General features: G+C 31.7%; 2 protein-coding genes across 2 annotated transcripts in view; both read left to right on the forward strand.

The window, feature by feature from the left end:
• Nucleotides 1-6,858, forward strand: part of LOC126774336 (transmembrane protein 64) — a 31,875-nt gene extending 25,017 nt beyond the window's left edge. Inside the window, exon 3 of the mRNA XM_050495816.1 lies at nt 902-6,858. Within this exon, the coding sequence (XP_050351773.1) occupies nt 902-1,024 (123 nt within the window). The 3' untranslated portion in view covers nt 1,025-6,858. The remainder of the gene's footprint in view (nt 1-901) is intronic.
• Nucleotides 6,859-10,021: 3,163 nt separating this feature from the next.
• Nucleotides 10,022-19,524, forward strand: LOC126774306 (uncharacterized). The gene is made up of 7 exons (XM_050495770.1): nt 10,022-10,206; nt 10,281-11,078; nt 12,290-12,407; nt 12,573-12,729; nt 12,816-12,878; nt 12,943-13,049; nt 14,021-19,524. The coding sequence occupies exons 1-7, from the start codon at nt 10,026-10,028 to the stop codon at nt 14,079-14,081; spliced, it is 1,485 nt and encodes a 494-aa protein (XP_050351727.1). The 5' UTR covers nt 10,022-10,025; the 3' UTR covers nt 14,082-19,524.
• Nucleotides 19,525-19,631: the final 107 nt, after the last annotated feature.

Genomic DNA, 19,631 nt, shown 5'->3' on the forward strand with positions numbered 1-19,631 from the left:
CGAGTCATCGGAATAAACAGTATTAATTGGCCTTTAAACTTAAATTAACCTAGAAGATACATATATAGAGTTGTTAAAACTTCATTAGACGAACACGATGTTGTAACAACTCTATGTTATGTTCATTAATTAACTTTTGGTTTTAAATACCTATTTTGATCACTGTTAATTTAATTAAAAATACAAACCATTGTTTGTTAGCCCTTAAGTACGCGGTACCAGAGTTTATTGAGCCTTGTAGATAGTTCAGTAACTTTATTGTTACACAACTAGACAAAAGGAGTATCCTAAGAAAGAGAGCCAATTCCATTATGATATTACAGAACTGCGCGGTTGATATACGTACACACTCTCACAATGTTTTCCATTATCACTAAGCAAGAGGTCAATTATAGATATATAATTAAGCATTTGAAAGCTCAATTGTGCATTTGAAGCCGTCCGTGTGCGTCTAAAGTTCGAGTGTTCATTTAACTAAGTTATTTCGAATAGTGATTGCCTAGACAATAATTATTCTAGAATGATATATAGTGTCAAGATAAGCAATAAATTGCGCTAATCTAATCACAACCGATTTCGTAATTACGTTTCAATTTGTCCTCCTCGGAACGTCAATTGCCCTCCGGTATCAGTCATTAGTTTCAAGATAAACCCGCCGTATTTATCTATATGGCTGCAATTTGAAAATAAATATTTTAAGTAACTGACAACATTTATTTTATTTATTTATATATATAAGAATATGTGTTGTCACGTTGACTAGAAAATTATTTGATCGAGAAGATTGTGCGATATGACGTGGAATTTCATCTTTGCATATAGATAAAATACGGCTTTATATATATATATATTTTTTTTTGAGTATCACAATATCAGCTGATATAAATTTTATATGTTCCAGATACTAATCGGCATAACGCTCATGGTGTGGGTGGTACAGAAAGCGCGCAAGGAGCTGACGATCGCCATAATGGCGGCCGAGTTGGGACGCGATACGTTGTCGACGAGCAGCTCGTCCAGCTAGCCCACCGCCCCCACCTCCGACGTGGACAGCGGCAGCGACAGCTAGGGGCGGGCCACCGGGTGTTGCACCCAGCAATGTGAGACTTATGTCTGACATAAAAGGACTAAAATTCTACGTCGTTTCGACTGGTTTACTAAAATCTCAAGTTGCCGTAGCTTTCGCTTTAGTCGTTGCCGTTGACGTCGCTCAGGTGATGCATAAATAAGGTACTGTTCTGAGTCGGCAGTTATGACCTTTACCGTAATATAAGACGTAAATTTAAGGGGATAAGGTTCACAATTCCGTAGCAATGGGTTCAGCGAAATGTCGAATCTTAGCTAAAATAGCTAGTCACATCAGACTTGAATAACGGTGGCAGCGAATCAGCACGAACGTGCTCTAATGTGTGACCTAATTATAAATGTATAAGGTCCACAATCCTGTGATATTAACGTTACGTTCGTAGAGGAGTATAGTTGGGAAATAGATATTGTGAAGATTTTATTTTGTAAGTAGAACTTTTTGTAATCTATCAGAACGATATGCAGGCAATAATAATATTACATTTTTCCTCATAGAATATTTTCTTGACCTATTGTTACAGTCCTAGGTACAGAATGACGTAAGTGTTGTATAAACAATATTAATTGCAAGTCTGTAACGAAGTGGAAAATGTATTGTATATAAAAATGCGTCAAGTGCTTATCATTCTGACAGAGTTATATTTATTCAATATAAATTGTATTACAATTTACAAGTTTATTTTCGCTGATAACGTGCTCTGATGCGGAAATCTCAATTAACATTTAACGAACATTTATTAATACATATAATATATACTTTCTCTTTGTATTTGTCCTGCCAATTCTGTATGTTAAAAATAAAAAATTGAATGATTTTCTTTCATCGTTATTTTTAAATCGATATTTCTTATTAAATGTTTCATTTCGTGAACATTTTTGACAACAAAGACTGTTTTATTTTAATAATGTATTGAAAACGGAAATCAATAATGCGTCCGTTTCGCAATCCCTGTGTTTCTTGTATGGTTTCATGGATTTAGTTGAGTATATTTGAATGCTGTCTCGTCACGCATTCATTTCGGTTAAAACGTAAATCCGTTTTATCAGTATGAAAATCTTTCGTGTGGTATAAATTTTGAGAATTACGCTGCGACCTTTACGATCTTGATATTAAACTTTATTGTACCGCACGAAGGCAAAATTACAAATGAAAATTGCTTAGAAAACCTCATATACATACAACTTATAATTATACTTTCTTTAATATAGAATGTATAATAAAATTTTATGTGCTTATTAAAACTTTATGTTTCTGGTAACCCATAATTAAACAGCAATCGATTCGGAAGTACAGGTCCTGTGAAGTAACACTTTTGACTTTAAATAAACATGCGTCTCAACGCTCCAAGGTCAATATTTTGTTTGACTTTATCCGTTGGAATCAGTCCAAAATATTTCTTTGTTTCTTTTTAATATTGTTTCGTTTTAATGAAAAAAATAATAAAAACACATTGTTATTGCCTTATAAAATTAAGAAAAAAAAGTTTACGCTTTGACATACTGCTGTGTAACTATTAAATTAATTTTAAAAAACAAAGTTTGATATTCGTTTTGTATGTCGTTAAACTCGATTCTATTTTTAACTTAACTTGTTAAATATTCAGTTGTCTTTAATCTGAAGTGGCGATGATCAATCAAACGATAAACCCATATTTGGCGTTTTATGAAGCACGTGGAGTTACGTATTTATATTAATTTATCATTCACGTTATCAGCACCACGCAGATAATCGCTAGATAAACTTACAATATAGTTGGAAGGTCATATGTACGCCGTAGTTTAAGTGTGTTAATTGACGTTTTAACATTGGCACGCCGATATTGTGTCTTGATAATCTTTCTAAGCAAATAATAATAAATAACATTAAAAAAATAAAACTTTTACATTTTTAATAATTTCAATTTAATCTGTGGACATCGATGATGTTGTCTATAGGCACGTTATGCACATTAAAAAAAAAGTCTTATTACAGTATGAAACAATTGTTCTTGTCTCATCTTTTTCATTTGCAACGAATATATGAGCAATTTATATGTATATTTTATAATGATTTTTGGAAGGCGAGCAAACAAATGTTCCACTTGATAGAAATGTGATAAAAAGTTTACTTCACTTCTAAAGTCACCAATGCATCGCGAACTGTAAGATATATAATGTTGTCTCTTTTTATAATATTACTCCGGTTCATTCACGCTTCAACGTAGACAGAGGCATGCAATAAATAGTATCGGTATTTTGTCGTCCACCCAAGCAGTTCTATAGCTCTACCACTGGTTGCAACATTACTTTCATTTAATAGTGCATTACAAATGTTTGCGACGTATATTATCCGCTTAAAAGGTTTTTGCATCGATCATGTCTTAGCATACCGTATCTCAATCGGTCGATACAAAACGACATTTTTCTCAGGACGGTTAGAGGTGACGCACTGAAATAAATGTCGAATACTTTACGGTTACGTCCTTGCCAGTGTAATAAACTTAAATTTCTTCGTCAATTCAAGTAAAAGCTACAGTTATTCGTATCAAATAATTTTATAAACGAAAATCTACCAATCAAATCTGGCGCTCAAAAATGTCGCTGATCGAAGTAATTTACAATTATATAACAAACATGATGATGGTGATCGTCGCTATCATGGTGATTTTATCATACTCTGGTATAAGATGCCTATTTAATTCATATAATTTATTATTATAATTATGTTGACATATTAAGTTTAATAATAACATAACGTTTCTAAAGATACAATTGTCATTGATGTTAAATATTTTTTAAGCGTTACAAAACGGAAAATTATTTATTTATTATTATTTATTCCAATAACCTATAGAACGATCTGGTGTTCCATCAATATTTCTTCCGTCTCCTATTGTTAAAATTTGTAAATAAATGTATTTTTAATGTTGACCTAATCAATCCCTATGTAACATTTCCATTGTTCCCTTAAATGTCGGTTCTAGTCCTTTAAAAAAATAATATTTTTTTTTCTGTAAATTCACCTCGCTATCGTTAATTTATAATTTAAAACGGATTATACGAAATATTTTTATTATTATTTTCATGTAAGTTATATGCCTATTATATATATCTATGTAAGTTAATACAACAAATATTATTGATGTAGTACCTCAAAGCTAGATAGTTAGAATATCTTATTGTTGTCTGTCATTATATATAATGCTAATAAATAGTAATCTGTGTATTGATGTAATAAGAAAAAAAAAAGAAAATATTTTTCAAAAATTTATCCACAAATAATATTAATTTTCGGGAAATGTATGTAGTTACAAAATAGTATTAATAATGTTGCCAAATTATTAAAGGTCATGGTCGAAAGAGCTAACTCTACTAAGACTGTAAACAAAAGATCCTTAATAGTTGATACTGTGTGTTGTTTTTTTTTTTTTAATACAGATAAAAAAATAAATTTATAGGACAGATCCAAGAGTATTTAAAATTGGGACCACTCTCTTCTTTAAAGAGTAATAATTTTTTTCGCATTATTTAATCGTATAAAAATACCGGCCACCTAATTAAGTAAATGGACTAAACATTCGTTATTAATAGATTATTAATTATTTTATTATATTCAATATTTTTGCTATATTGAAATTAAAAAAGCTCTTCTGACCATGATTGTATTCTGAAAGTAATATCTTGTGTACAATTGATAAATATACAAAATAAGAATTGTAAATAATATAAAATTGTTTAGCATATATTCTTATAATATATAAGATCAGGGAGGTTTTTTTTTTTAATTTAAATAGATTTCTTGTCATTGCATTTAGTCATCATGGAAAGTTTACATTAAAAATTCTGCAATAATTAAACTTTTTGATTTAATTGTTAATTTATAATTTTAATTATATGAAAATTGTCTTTAGAAAAGTCAAGTCAGTCACAATGTAATTTTTGTTTTAATATATATTTTAATATGGCTTGTTTTATATTTATTATTTTGTAAACTTTCCACTTTCTTTCAAGATCTTGTGTAATAAGATATATGGAATATTGTAAAAGATATGTTAGAGAAAAATAAGGTTTACAATGTTTTTTATTGTTATAATTTATTCGGAAAATTTAAAAATATATATTTTATTTATTTTGTAACATATTGCTCTTTAATCTAAATACTGAGCAATGTATGTTCGACGTTGCTTAAAATTCGTAAAGAGTTTTTAAGGAAACAGGTATTGATGAAAATTGAAAATCATAAATGGAATGTCTCAATGAATTTGTTAACACTTGAAGTAACATAATGAAACTGGTTATAGTTTTTAAATCAGAGTGCAATAACTTGTGAGATATTTGATCTCAACAATTTTTTCCTCTTATTAATAAATATATATATTTTTATATAATTTGATCTTCCTTTAGACATCTTGAAGACTGATTTTGAATAACATGTTAAAATTGAATTAATATTTTTCATTATTTTCTATCACTTCACCGAAATTCATAAAATCACCTACAGTTTTATGAGTAATTACTGCTTTTATTATTTATTTTTTGTTAGAATATGTTTTACTAGTGCCATCACAGTTCCACGTGAAGTTTTTAAAACAACAAAAACATATTTAAAAAAAACAGTGCCAAATTATCTCTTAAACTTTATATAATTTGGCGATTCTATTATATAGGACTTCCTAGTTCCTACCCAGAGTAAAAAGATATTGGGAGGTAGCGTTAGTTTCTTCTCAAGAAAAATACATTGGAATGAGAAGCAACAAATGTTATCACATTACAACTTACATATTTTTTTATAACACTGTAATTTTTTTTAATATTATTTAAGAAGGCGTGAAATGGTTTGAATCCCTTCCAGTAATATTCACCACATGAAAAATAATAATGTAATCATGTTACCACTAAAATTATGTTAAATGAGTGCAATTATAAATTTCTTTACATAAGTAAATAATATTTAATCATGCGTAGTTTTGTTTTGTTATTTCAATCACTGAATATTATCAGCCTACAATTAAACGTGTTAGGTCTATAAAGTTCAATTTAATAGAATTTTTTCAATACTCTTTTTATTAAATTAAAAATTATCGGAAATGTTACACTTTAACACTCGATAATTGCTTGTTACATTTAATAAGAATAAAATATAGATTAACGGCACAGATTATATAACACTTAATAACTAAGTAGTAAAAAGGAGTTTTTATACTTTTTTGTGTCGTATAAATTTTATTGAAAGGAACTTTTGGGTACGTATATGACAAGACATAGCGAACAATGGGTAGGGCCTAATGTTAAGACTTGTCCATCAGAGTAGGTCACCATGATTTTTTTTTGTTATAGAATAAGAAAATGTATTATAGTACCTTATTTATTTGTTAAATTAATTAATACAATGTTATGATGTATAATCCTTAATATCGATTTACTGATATTAGAACAATGCTTATTATAATATTTTAATCCCTTTTACAAGTCCAATCATTAAATGTAATTATGAACTGCAATATCACGATCATTTCTTGAAGTCTGCTTGGTGTATTTAATTTAAAACTATAAAAAAGTCAAAAACTAAACAATCATTTTGAATTTCTATGTGTGATGCTTTAAAAGCTAAATCTATGCTCATACTCCTAATGTACCTATTTAAATATTTTTATATTATAAAACTTAACCTAGTGTCTATTATTATTGTGCATTTATTGGAAACGAATTTATTTTGAGTTGTTTTAAATAATATATCCTATTATATTTGTGACTCACATTCTGTCATTTATGAAAAAAATAAACAAGCCTTACGGAATACAGTTGTCTTTTTTTATAACAGTTTCATAATATCGGTTACATTAATACATACATCCTTCAAGTTTAAAAAAAAAAATTAAACAATGCTATTCAACGTTGTATAAAAAACGAACTTACATCAGACATGGTTTTTTTGTGATATTAAACATCGAGACGGAAAAAAGTGTAACCCATAGAAACCCTACAATTTTGCATTTGAAATTGAAGTTTTAAACTATTTATAAATTTTTAAAAAATTACGTTCTATTGCATTAAAATACAAATACATAAAAAATGTATATTTGGTATATAGAAATTCTTGTTTTGCACAACGTTACCATTATAATATGGCTATATTATATGCACATAATTAAATTAGGAAGATGTAAATTAAAACAAATGTTATTTTTTTTGTACTAAAATAATCTTTAAATTTAAACTTTTTTTACAAGCAAATCAATTTGGGTGCTCTCGTATAATTTCTGCTCCATCCGAGTTTTGACTGTGATGTCACTTCGCCCATTCGTCATAGCGGGCGACTCATTTGCGATACGCGCGTTGATAATTTCGTTTTTATTTTATCCCTCTTTGTGATTTGACGCCCCAAATACGTTCTTTCACTTATAATAATATTAGAACGATTATTAATATATTATTTTACGCTAAAATAAGATCAGTATTCTCACGTAGACTAACATATAATCTACCGAAAGTCGATCTTATGATTGCGGATTCTTTCACAAATCATGCAAAATATAGTAGTAAGATTATTATTATTGTTTATTTTAATCTTTTGTTAATGCAGATTGATAATAACTGTGAGCGGTAATAAGTCCGTACTCTTCATGTAGAGATACTAGTTCTTTCAGCTTTTGATAGAAGAAGATAAAAAGATAATATCGATATAGAATATGATATACATTTCCTATATTTTAATTTTACATACACAATTCGGGGCGCGATAGTTACGATACAGAGCCACGGCATATTATCGTAAATTTGCTTGTAATGAAAGTACAAATAAAATTAACAATCTCGAATGTGAAGGCCTTTTTTATGTAAGAGGGGGGCAAACAAGCAGGAGGCTCACCTGATGGAAAGTGATTACCACTGTCCAAGGACACCTGCAACACCGAAGTACTTGCAGGTGCGTTGCCAGCCTTTAAGGAATAAGTGGCTCTTTTCTTGAAGGTTCCTATGTCATAATGGTTCGGATTTCCAGACATCGAGATGGTACGGATGGAATTTAGAGTTTAGGCGCGATGTCCGGGATTAATCTAAACAGTTCCTCAGTGTATAAAAGATGCGATAGAAGATGCAAAGTGCCATCTCTCCCGCCCAGAGATGATAGCAGTACTCTATGTGGGGCTGAATTTTCGCCTTGTAGAATTTTAGGCGAGGAGCTGACGTGAAGTACTGTCTTACCTTGTTGAGCAAACAAAGCTTCTACGGGCTAATTTGGCTTCATTTTCTAATAGACCGCGGAACCTAACGTCCCGATACTGGATTTGGCAGCGAGATGGTATTCTCAAAATGAGGGGATATGACAAAAGGTGACATTTTAAAAGTCATAGCGCAAACTTGTATCGTATTGGGGTTGAATTTTATCAAATTTGTTTGGCCCCAATCTCAGACTTTGGTTAATAAGCACTTGTGATTTCAGACACAAGTTTATACTCATCGACATGTTCCCGACAAATATTAGTGCGGCCGGTGTATAAGGCGCCTACAGTGCTGTCGTCTGCCAACATTGAATATTGCTAATTTCCACATGTCATTAATGTGCAGAAGTAGGTGATAACACAAAGCCTTGAGGAACACCAGAATTGACGAATTTTAAGTAAGAGCATGCACCATCGACAATGACCTTGATGGTCCGATCTGGCAAAATTGGTGATCCAGTTGCATTATTTCCTGGGAAGCCCAATCAAAGGCGTTTTCTATGTTCAGACTAACTGCTAATTTTGTAAGAGATGGCCTCTTAGACTCAACTGCTTCAGCCCATCGGTCAAGTAAACTAGAAGAACACCGGTGGTAGCTTTACATTTAATTCAAGACTGTAACATGGTAAATGAAAAGTGCCCTTATAAGCCTATTTGAATAAAGAATTATCTGCTTTTATTTGTATCATACGTACTATATTAGACTACATATTTGACTTTTAACGAAACATAATATGATAAAAATCAATTTGAATGGGTCACAGTCATTAAGGATTATTTCAACGTATATCAATGGCGATACGGCGTTTTTCACAAATTATCTTCGAGATTAACAATAAACTTAAGATTAATGTTGAAATGCATTTTTCATCGATACTAACTTTTGTGACAACACTATCGGTATTCAACGTTTGATACGTATGGCCGTTTTACGATCATTCTGAATTATGTTTATATTAAACGAACTAATCTGTAAAAATTAATTATTTGATACTCAAACTAAAAACAACAAACATACGACAAATTTTACTACTAAGGTACTCATATTAAAATGGTTATCACGAAAATATTTACTTGTTTTTGTTGATAATATATATAAGGAAAAAGTATTTTTCTCGAGTTCTATTTGTTGAATTATACTAATTCAATGGTACTGTATAATAAATGTATGAAAGTTGTTTTTTATACTAACCGAAATATAAATAAAATCAAGAATAACGCGAAAATACAAGCGAAATTGTATGGGCGAGCGAGCGACGTTGGGCGATGTGAAGACCATTTTTGCAGATATCGTAAAAATTCTTTCGCCAGTATTTTTTATATTTTAAATATGATTTTTTTAATCATAAAAAAATTAAGCGCATCTTCCTAATTGATAATAATATGAAATATTACTAGTGACTGTTATAAAATAAGGTTTGAAAAAAATAGGTAATATGTAATAACAATATACCTGTAGCATAGTTCAAAATACTAATGACATGAATAAAATCGACTAAACGTTAAAAATAAAATTAAAAACAATATACTTTTACTTATTTTTATATACATATATATATATTAGGTCGCTATACATGTTAAAAGAAGATTATAATATTATATACTTTTTAATTTTATTTTTTATATGGTTCAACTCGAAGATTTTATACTACTTGTTTATTTATTGTTTCAAAATGTTGCCATGTTTTTTAACTTAATGCCGATTCTTGAACTGGTTTACAAACTGTCATTTTCATTATCATGGCGGAGGACGAAGACGGTGTTTCGGATAAAAAAGCACCTGAAAGTTCGAATAATGGAGAATCTTCGCAAGATAGTCAACAAAATGCCATTAAACCCGACTTAGGAATAGAAGAAGCTAAGTATGATGTTAAAGAAAATGGAGATGCGGAGCCTATTGAACCTATAAGTTCAACGTCTAGTATGTGTTTTGTGAAGTTGTTTTTTGTTCTCTAAATAAAAGACATTCCTTTAGTCAATTTCTCCTTTTTACAGAATCGACTGGTGCAGTGCGCAAGGAAGAGAACCCTTTTTCTTTCCGGCACTTTTTGAAGCGAGACCTGTCGTTGCCAGGGAATTCAACATATGAAAACACGGGGGCCAGACCGAAAGTTTACGCAAATACAGTGCAGCATTCTCCAACAAAAATAGATATCCACGCTGATTCGAGGCGTGAAAAAATACGTTCAAGTGAAATTCAAGCCAAAGATAAACAAAGTGATGGCATAAGCCTTCGTAACTGTGACAATGCATCTTCGAGTAGTTCCGTAGAGATACCTTTTAGTGTAGTTGATAATACCGATTCTAAGCATAATCTATACGCGGATAGTTCCGACGGCCCGTTTTTTCACAGGCCTAATTTAGCTTCTGAACCTTTAGGCATGCCGTCATTACCTGATTTTGTTCAAGACCACATATTAGTGGAGCAAGCCTATTTGAACTCTAATGGCCCTATATCCGTCGACTTGGACAATTTACCCGATTTCACGTTTAATACAAATTTCAATGCCGGATCATCAGCTTCATTGGGAAGAAGGAATAAAAGTGGATATGGCAGTAATAGAAATTATGACTTTGAATCTTACATGGGAGCAGCCTCCACATCTGCAGAATCTGGTCCATCCACTCGAAATATTCCTTTGGACTTGCCCACTGGTGCGGAGGCAGCTGGGCCGGTGCCTCTTGACCTGCCCGTACACCTCAGCTTGGACTTAACTGAGTCTGTAAACTCGGCTGATCGCAGGAATGTATCGCCTAGAAATAGTTTTCCATTGGATCTCCCTCCTAATGCAGGTGAGTGGTTTATCATTTGATAAATCAATTTCATTATTATCTTAAGTGTTTTGTGTAAATGAAATTCAACTCTTTAGAGATTTTATAGAAATTTTTATATTTGAATACATTATCAAATTGATTCCTAGACCAAGCTTAATTGTTATTTTTACATGAAAAATGTTACAAAAATTATTAATTACTAATTGCAAAGTTAGTGCTGTCAGTAAAAGTAGTAGAAAAAATATTAGTATGTATATATATATTAATAAAATGATCATGAAACAGGTATTGTAATGAGTGTTAAGACCAATAAGGAGAAACAATTATAATGAATTGTCTATAACGCCAAAGCTATTGTACCAAACTAGTCGGAGACAATAAGTAACTTTTGGTCTCTATTCATTCTATATAAATGTATTTTATATAGGGTTGCCAAATGGTAAAGATTTTTTTTAATTCTCCTAACTTCTTACAGGATATACAAACTCTTGACAAATCTTTCACATTGTGGTTGCGAGTTGCGAGAGACTGAGCGGAAAGTAATTTGTTTGAATTTTCGATTTTTTTTCTGCATACTACTTACTAATGGGTCTAAATTGGTGAACTTAATAAAGTCTGCTTCCAAATATGTGGGACAACCTAAATATGAAGTGTAGGTACAACAAACATGCTGTTATGTAGATAAAGCTCCAAATCTTCTCTTCAAAAAATAAAGAAGAGGCGGCAGTAGCTCAGTAGTGGACGGGCTGTTACTATATATATTAGTTATGTCTCAATTCAATTAAATAATATTTTAGCCTTTTGGATGTTTATTTAGAATAAGTATTAACGTCTTACCAGGGCCAAAATCCCAATATTTTAAAATTTTGTCCAGATTTTTCAATCTGGCAGCTCTAGTTTCATACCGTTTTTGTGAAAAAATAGGTATATGTGTGAACTTTCATGGTGTATGGTGTTGAAGCCTATTAATAAAATATAATTATTAAAAATCAAAACTATTCATATAAATAATATTTGAATAAAATGCACATCTTAATGTTATATTTATTACGAAATTTCGTACAGTCACGGAAGAATTAAATAATATATTATAGAATAACATAAATTTAATTTATCTGCATGTGTAAAGCAACTCGTGGCTTACAAAAGTTATGTATAAGGATTGCTTGTATTTCTTTATGTGAAAGATATTAACGTTCTAAAAATTCAATTTTTTCATCAAATTTAAGGTGCAGAGTCTATGAGGCTACCAGACTTCCTACCCGTCCATCCGGGTAGGACTTCACCGGAACCAGAGCATCAAGATGAGCAGCTTCAGCAGATAATCTCCGAATTAGAGCGCACCAGGTTAAAAGGCTATTTTTAACAGTAATATGTTCGGATTATATTAGTCTTTCTAAGATATTAATTTTTCAATTTAAAATTGGCCACAACGAGTAGGATTAGTCATGAAATAAAATCCAAAGATTAGCCATGAAATTCAACGACATCGCTGTCTGCTTACACTCGCAGAGCGGAGCTGTTCGCGGAGCGCAGTCGGCGCTCGCGCGCGGAGGAGGAGGCGCGGGCGGCGCGCGACGCGGCGACGCGGCTCCGCGCCGAGGCCGCCGCGCGACACTACGGCGCCGCGCCCGACGCGCCGCCCGCGCCGCCCGCGCCGCTCGACGCCGTGAGTGGCACCGCCGCGAACTACCATTATAAAAATATTTATTTATATACACGAGGACGTTGATCACTTCTCCTTTCTTCTTTCAGGCCCGCTCGTCCGAGGCGGAAACGACGGTCTCCAAATTGAAAAATGAAGTGAAGAGACTAAAGGTACCCGAGTCGTTATTAGTGTGTTAGCCATGTGAGTCGGAGAGTGCAGCGTGTGTGTCCGCAGGAGGAGCTGTCGGCGAGTCGCGCAGAGGTGCGCGGGCTGCGGGCGGCGCAGTGCGGGGTGGCGGCCGACCTGCGCCGCGCCAGCCATCGCGCTGAGACCTCGCTCAGGTACCGCTCGCACGCACGAGGGCTGATCGTTGCCGTTAAGGCGTGGATATACGTGCAGTGGCTTTATTTGAATTACATTGATTCCTTTTTCTCGGTAATCATTAACAAAACCTTAAAACAATATACATTAACTTTCGCTCTTTGTTTAAAAAAAACAATTACAAGTAATATAAATAAATATGCCATGTACCCTCTGAAATTGTTATTTTTAGCTTTTTTCTTCTAAGATATTTATAACAAGATTTTTTTATTTACATTGGAATATTAAGAAACAATGGCTAAGGGAATCTTCGGATTACTTTCGCAAAATATATTATTTTAATAATTTTATCGATTTTTTTTACGTTATCGATACATGGAATTCACGATGCAACCCCTCTGTCGCCTAATAAACCAGTGTGAGACGAGACATTGAGTGTCAAAGTGTCAAATTATCTCCACACACACAGGGCACAGGGGGTGTGAGCTTTCCACGCGACATATAACGTTCCCTATAACGCCCAATCGAGCAACGTCAACGACGTATATCCACCTCTTAATGGTAAAAATCTACCCATGGATTAATATGGATTTCTTATTTACACCAACGTAAATGAGTATCGCACTACACGTGCCGTTGTTTTAATAATATAGTTACGTTGTTTTAGTAATATAGTGGGTGGTACCTACCTAGACTGGCTTGCACAAATCCCTACCACCACCACCAAGTAAATGTGTAACCTGCTTTCTAACTGAAGCTTCTATCAACCGTTACATTTAGTGAAAATATTATTTATTTATTTGAAACACTATTCAAAGTAATTGAATAAGTCTCAGACTGGTACTTAGTATTAAAAGGGTTTTTTTTTTTGAGAATATTATTTTTTATGCCTTTGTAAAAGTATAACCCTATAAACACATATTCGAGAACTATTTCTGACATGTCTGCCTGCGATTATAATATAAATTTTCCAATAATGTGAACCTCACAGGGAGCTCCTGTCGGGCTTGGAGCGGTTACGGACCCTGAGTTCGACCCTCGACCCAACATGATGCTAGCTGTCCCACGTTCCTGTCGACCTCACACCTCAACTTTTGTATTCATTTATTTCTCTAAACACTGCTATTTATAAGATAATTTATTAAATATAATTATTTAACCTATACTGAGTTGATTATACTCTGTGACTCGGTTGTAAAATAAAAAAAAATGTCTTTTTTTGGATTTGCACTTCGAATCTCTTTAATAATAAAGTATGAAAGTAAATCTTTTTTAAATATTTTTATATAGAAAAAGAAACGATGTTTTTACAACTGAGAGAAATTACGCTTTGATTCCGCGATAATGTGAACTGTCCACGTTTTGTCTATGTTAGTGTTTGGTTTGAACCGGAAACGCAGTACAATTAAGTTTATGTACAATCGAAAACATTTTAAACGTATTTAGAATTAAATTAATTTAAATCCTTATATAGTTGTGTATGGGAGATCGTTGGAATCGTCCTTGTGATGTTTCAGTAGTCTGGGATCAGGTCAAACCCAATCAGACCCTATCCAGGTCTATGAAAAAAAAAAAAGTAATCTATCCCCACTCCCAAATAAACTCCATACACATTTTCGCTATACATCCCTCTATCTTTAGGAGTGATAGTGTTGCAAGCGTTAAAGTTTTAAGGCCGACCCTGACTAATGTAATTGTATAGAATGATCGATATTTATTTTTGTAATCGAAAATAATATATAAGGTCATTATATATTTGGGCCACTTCTGAACTGTATTCGTTATTGAACTTTAAGATAATAATGGAAAGTTGTGAAGCGAAATTTGATTTAATTAACTTGAACGTGACTTATTTTTAGACTATTTAGTTTGGTATATGTTGGTATTAAGGTGAAATTGATGACGTAATTGAAAAAAAGGTTTTACAAAATTTAAAATTAAAAAAACACGACTGCCCTTAACGTTTTTATTTTCTTATAGCCAGTGTCACTGTATAATTTAAGGATTCTTAAATTGAAATATTAAAACTATTTAAAAGATATGGAAGAATAAAGAAAATCCTATACACACATGAACCCTTTTGGACTCAGTCGTGTAAAAAAAGTGTTGTTTTGAAGTTACGTTGAACTAAAGCGTTGTGACGTCATACATTCAGTTTAAGGTCACTTGTTTTTACAGTTTTTTTTATTTTTATATTTGACTAATCGATTATGTAACTATTGATTACATATAACATTTAATATGCATTATATATATGTTACATTTAAAAATAAAACATTATTTGGTTACCCATAACGAAGAAGTTGATTTTATTATAAAATCCGAACGAAAGATAGTTTTAAAGCTGCCGTTAAAATTTGTCGAAACACAATCGACGTTAAAAATATATAGTAAGTTATTCACGCGATATTTGTTTTTATTTACACCGCAGCTAAACATGGTAAGACGCTTAAGCTAATACATAGCATCCGATATATTTAATTTTTACCAATTACATGATGTTAAATATGTTTGTCTTCCGAGTGACGTAGGTTATGATTTGGCGCCAAAAGAAATAAAAAATGGCGAATGATCACAATAGTTAAAGTGCTTTTTCGACAAACTATGTTAATCTACGGGATAAATTAATCATTTAGTATTCAGAGATCACACTAATGTCCAACGGTTATTATTACAACATTTACTGTAAACGGGCTCTAATTGGAAGTTCTAAATCGTGTAATGGAAAAGGTAATTAAATAACTTTTTCTTTATTAAATCATTATTAGCTATTACTAATGTTTTGTTGGTGTACACGTTTCAGGCTCGTAGTCGAAGATGCTTGTCTGTTTTATTATTAATAACAGTCGTGTAATAATTATTTGCATCTATTCGATTAATATTTATAATTATGTAAACAGTGAAAGTCAACGATGAAGATGCTGCTCGGTGTCGATCGACATTTGTTGAAATCGTTTCAATTTTTGCGAAACAAATTCGAGCAGGTTGACAGTCACTTGTTTTTTTTAACCCGTTTTATTGCTTCGAAAAGCCCGCAACCGGAGCCTCACACCTAATTTTTATGAATATCATTAACAAATAGTGCAAGTATTTTAAATTCAAATCTGTTAGCCATTTTAAGGTTACGCCATTATAAAGACATTCAAATACATATATGAACCCTTAAAACATTACACTCCTTTTGGGGAGTTATATTTTAGTGTGGTCCCAGCATTAGAGTTATGACATCGGTTACATTGAATGAAACATCGATGTCGACATGTATATTCAGAGATAACAGCCCTAGATGTGAAAGGTACTATGTAAAAAGAGGCGCGAAAATCCCAACGATGAATAAAATGGCGCCTATTTTTGATTTTTAAAATATACTTTATAAACGAATTAAACTTGATTAACCATATTCAAGAGTTCGAAACGACTTTGTATAGAATATATGTACTATTTTCATTTATTCGATTAATTTAAAAATGGTATTTTCAAAAAAAAGTAAAAAGATGTTTATACGTTTATTTTTAACTTTTTAAATAATTTTATCACATGCAATATTTTCTATATTTTAGAACCTCGAAGTACTATAATCGTTTTGAATTTAAGCTCTGTATTTTACTTAGAGCCGGTTGTACAATTGTACAGTTTAATTTATTTTGTATGTGAATGTACGTTCAATAAATTGTAACGAGTGAAATTAACAATCTGATATGGCAACGATTTAATTAGTTATCGAATAATGTTAAATTATTTAGTCTATAAACTGTGATGTAACCATAGACACGGAATAGAATGAGACCATCGTGTACAGCTGTCAAGTGAATACGAGTGCAGTGATATAGTATGCTTAAAATTAAAAAAAAAAAAAAAAAAACTTAAATGGTAAATTAATGCATTTTTTTATAAAAGTAAAGTTCTTGAAACCTTTTGTGTTTGCTTTTTAATTTTTCAGTGTTCATAATTTATTTTTCTGATTGCGTCCATGAATTTGAAAATAATAGCGATTTCTGTTTTAAAGTACGATATTTCCTTATTCTTTCGGCGATACTAAATAGCAATGTTCCTCGAATTCGAAAAAAATTAAAAGTCACTGCTTTAGAGAGTGGTCCATTTCGTGAGGCTATTGGTCAGTTCATTCTGATATCATGTCTATGGTTGTATCACAATACATATAAGATTAGATTTAAAAATGTAAATTGCTAAAATATGTGGCTTTTTATTTCATATGTCATATAATGTTATAATAAAAACATAAATTGATTAAATATTTATTTTGTATAGGTATATCATATCGGAATAACGTTTTGAAATTATAACTGATGTTTCAATACAAGAAATAAAGATTGGAAATTACTTTCTTTAAAACTAAGTATGAATCTTGCTAGATATGTCAAAGCACTCGATAAAAATACAGCAAAAGTTTCACCTAAATAAACATATACATTAATTAATCATTCATTAAAAAGGCAAGGGTTATTTTGACAAAATTACCCTTAAGATTGTACTATAAACAAAATAATGTAAATAAAATCATACATCGTAATGTAAATTCGTATGAAATAATGATTCAAAATTATAATTAATTGAAGTATTGCAGCGGTATTTGAAAAATGTCGCACATATCTAAAAACTTAAATTGTAAAGGAGGCTTGAATAATAGTAGAGCCACGTGCATAAATACTATTTTGCGTATATTCAATTTAATTAAATTTATTCATAAAAAATTTTTAGTACTACCATGTATTTTTCTGTCTTTTTCTTAATTTATTTTTAGTCTGCAACTCATCAAGTCAATTAAAAATCACTTATCAAGCCAAAAACAATTCCATCTTCACAAACGTGAAAAAATCTCCGAGATTTTATTGATTGCCGTAAAGAAATAATTGACCAAAAACTTTCCCAGGTGAGGAGAAGGTTTGGAGCTTATTCCACCACGCTGCTCCAATGCGGGTTGGTGGAATACACATGTGGCAGAATTTCAGTGAAATTAGACACATGCAGGTTTCCTCACGATGTTTTCCTTCACCGTAAAGCACGAGATGAATTATAATCACAAATTAAGCACGTGAAAATTCAGTGGTGCTTGCCCGGGTTTGAACCCACGATCATCGGTTAAGATTCACATGTTCTTACCGCTGGGCCATCTCGGCTCTCCTCAAAAAGAGGAGAGGAGGCCTTTAGCCCAGCAGTGGGACATTCACAGGCTGTTACGGTTTCCCAGGTAAATTTACTATTGGCAACACTGTGAACTGTGTGAAGAAAATATAAATAACAGCTAATGTGAAATTGTGATATACATTTCTCTCCAAGTTTGTGCTATGTTATTAATACATTTTAAAGATACAGCAATAATCGTGTATAAATCTGAATTTTATATTATGTTCAAAATATCGTAACGCATATGGGGTACTATTCGATACCTGGCTGAATTCCGGATACTCGATCTGTTGGAAAAGTAGCAATTATAAAATATTTTGCATTGTATCAAATTAGTTCATTAATTATTGAAGTTAATTGTTTTTATATTAGACGAGTTCTTTGAATTATCGGCACGCTGGCTTATATTCTTAAATATTTTCCAGTAATCGACTAAATATCTAATATGTCCATTTTAATCGACGGCAACTAATAGGTATTTTCTTACTATGTTTAGTATACGTCACAAGCAAACGTCATATCCAGCCCCGGATTTATGCCTAGGCCTACCGCACCAGCCTAGTGGCACCACCAGTCGAGGGGCCCCACCTAAAAATAATAAGTTGACTCTTAACGACTTCGGAATAGGGGGGTCGCCTCAAATGTCAAAGTGCCTAGGGGCCTTGGAACTCCTAAGTCCGGGCCTGGTCATACCAGTTCCTGATCATTGTCAAACTATTGTGAAAAAAAGAACACTTGTTATTGGAAATGCTAAATTGTAATCGTGTAAATATATTATGGTTGTTTTATTTAAGTTCCTTAATTATAAATTAAATGTAGCGAATGTGACTTAGATGTAACGTTTTAAAAAAATTAATAAAACTAAACAAATCAGACTTCATAAAGTTAAGGATTAAAATATTTTGACTTTTAGAGGTAGATTTCACCACGATACCCAATACCCAGCGATGTTACTTTCTTTCGAATAATAGATAATAAAATTATTAACTTGATGCCTCACCTATATATATTTAGTGTATGTAACTTGATCCGTTGTCAAGTTCCAGATTCCTCGAAACACTTTCCGTGTATAATAAAATTAATTATATTATTGGTATTAGACGTTTTCCATAAATGTACATAACATTTATTTTAAGATAAATTATCTATTTTGAAAACAATCACGTACTGTATGCTGGTCCCATTAAATATTGGTCGATTGACGAAATATTATTGTTTAATGAGCAAAGTATGACTTCTGTGAGCGTGATGGAAACAAATAAAATTAATTTTAAATGGTTGTGTTTTATTAAAAATAAATACTTTTTTCATTATCATTAGTAATATATGTGTAGTTTATGTTCGTATTATTAATTTATAATAAATAATATAACGAAAACTTCCAGAATATTTACTATTTATAAAATTAAATTTAACGAATCAATGAACATTGTTGTGCTAAATTAATAACCCAGGGG

This window comes from Nymphalis io, chromosome 16 (assembly GCF_905147045.1).
Source record: "Nymphalis io chromosome 16, ilAglIoxx1.1, whole genome shotgun sequence".
Lineage (NCBI taxonomy): Eukaryota > Metazoa > Arthropoda > Insecta > Lepidoptera > Nymphalidae > Nymphalis > Nymphalis io.

Excerpts from the sequence above, each read along its gene's own strand:
- LOC126774306 (XM_050495770.1), top strand. The coding sequence starts at position 10,026 with ATGGCGGAGGACGAAGACGGTGTTTCGGATAAAAAAGCACCTGAAAGT. Across the intron at positions 10,207-10,280 it reads ACCTATAAGTTCAACGTCTA|AATCGACTGGTGCAGTGCGC; the intron begins GTATGTGTTTTG and ends TCCTTTTTACAG. Across the intron at positions 13,050-14,020 it reads CGCGCTGAGACCTCGCTCAG|GGAGCTCCTGTCGGGCTTGG; the intron begins GTACCGCTCGCA and ends TGAACCTCACAG.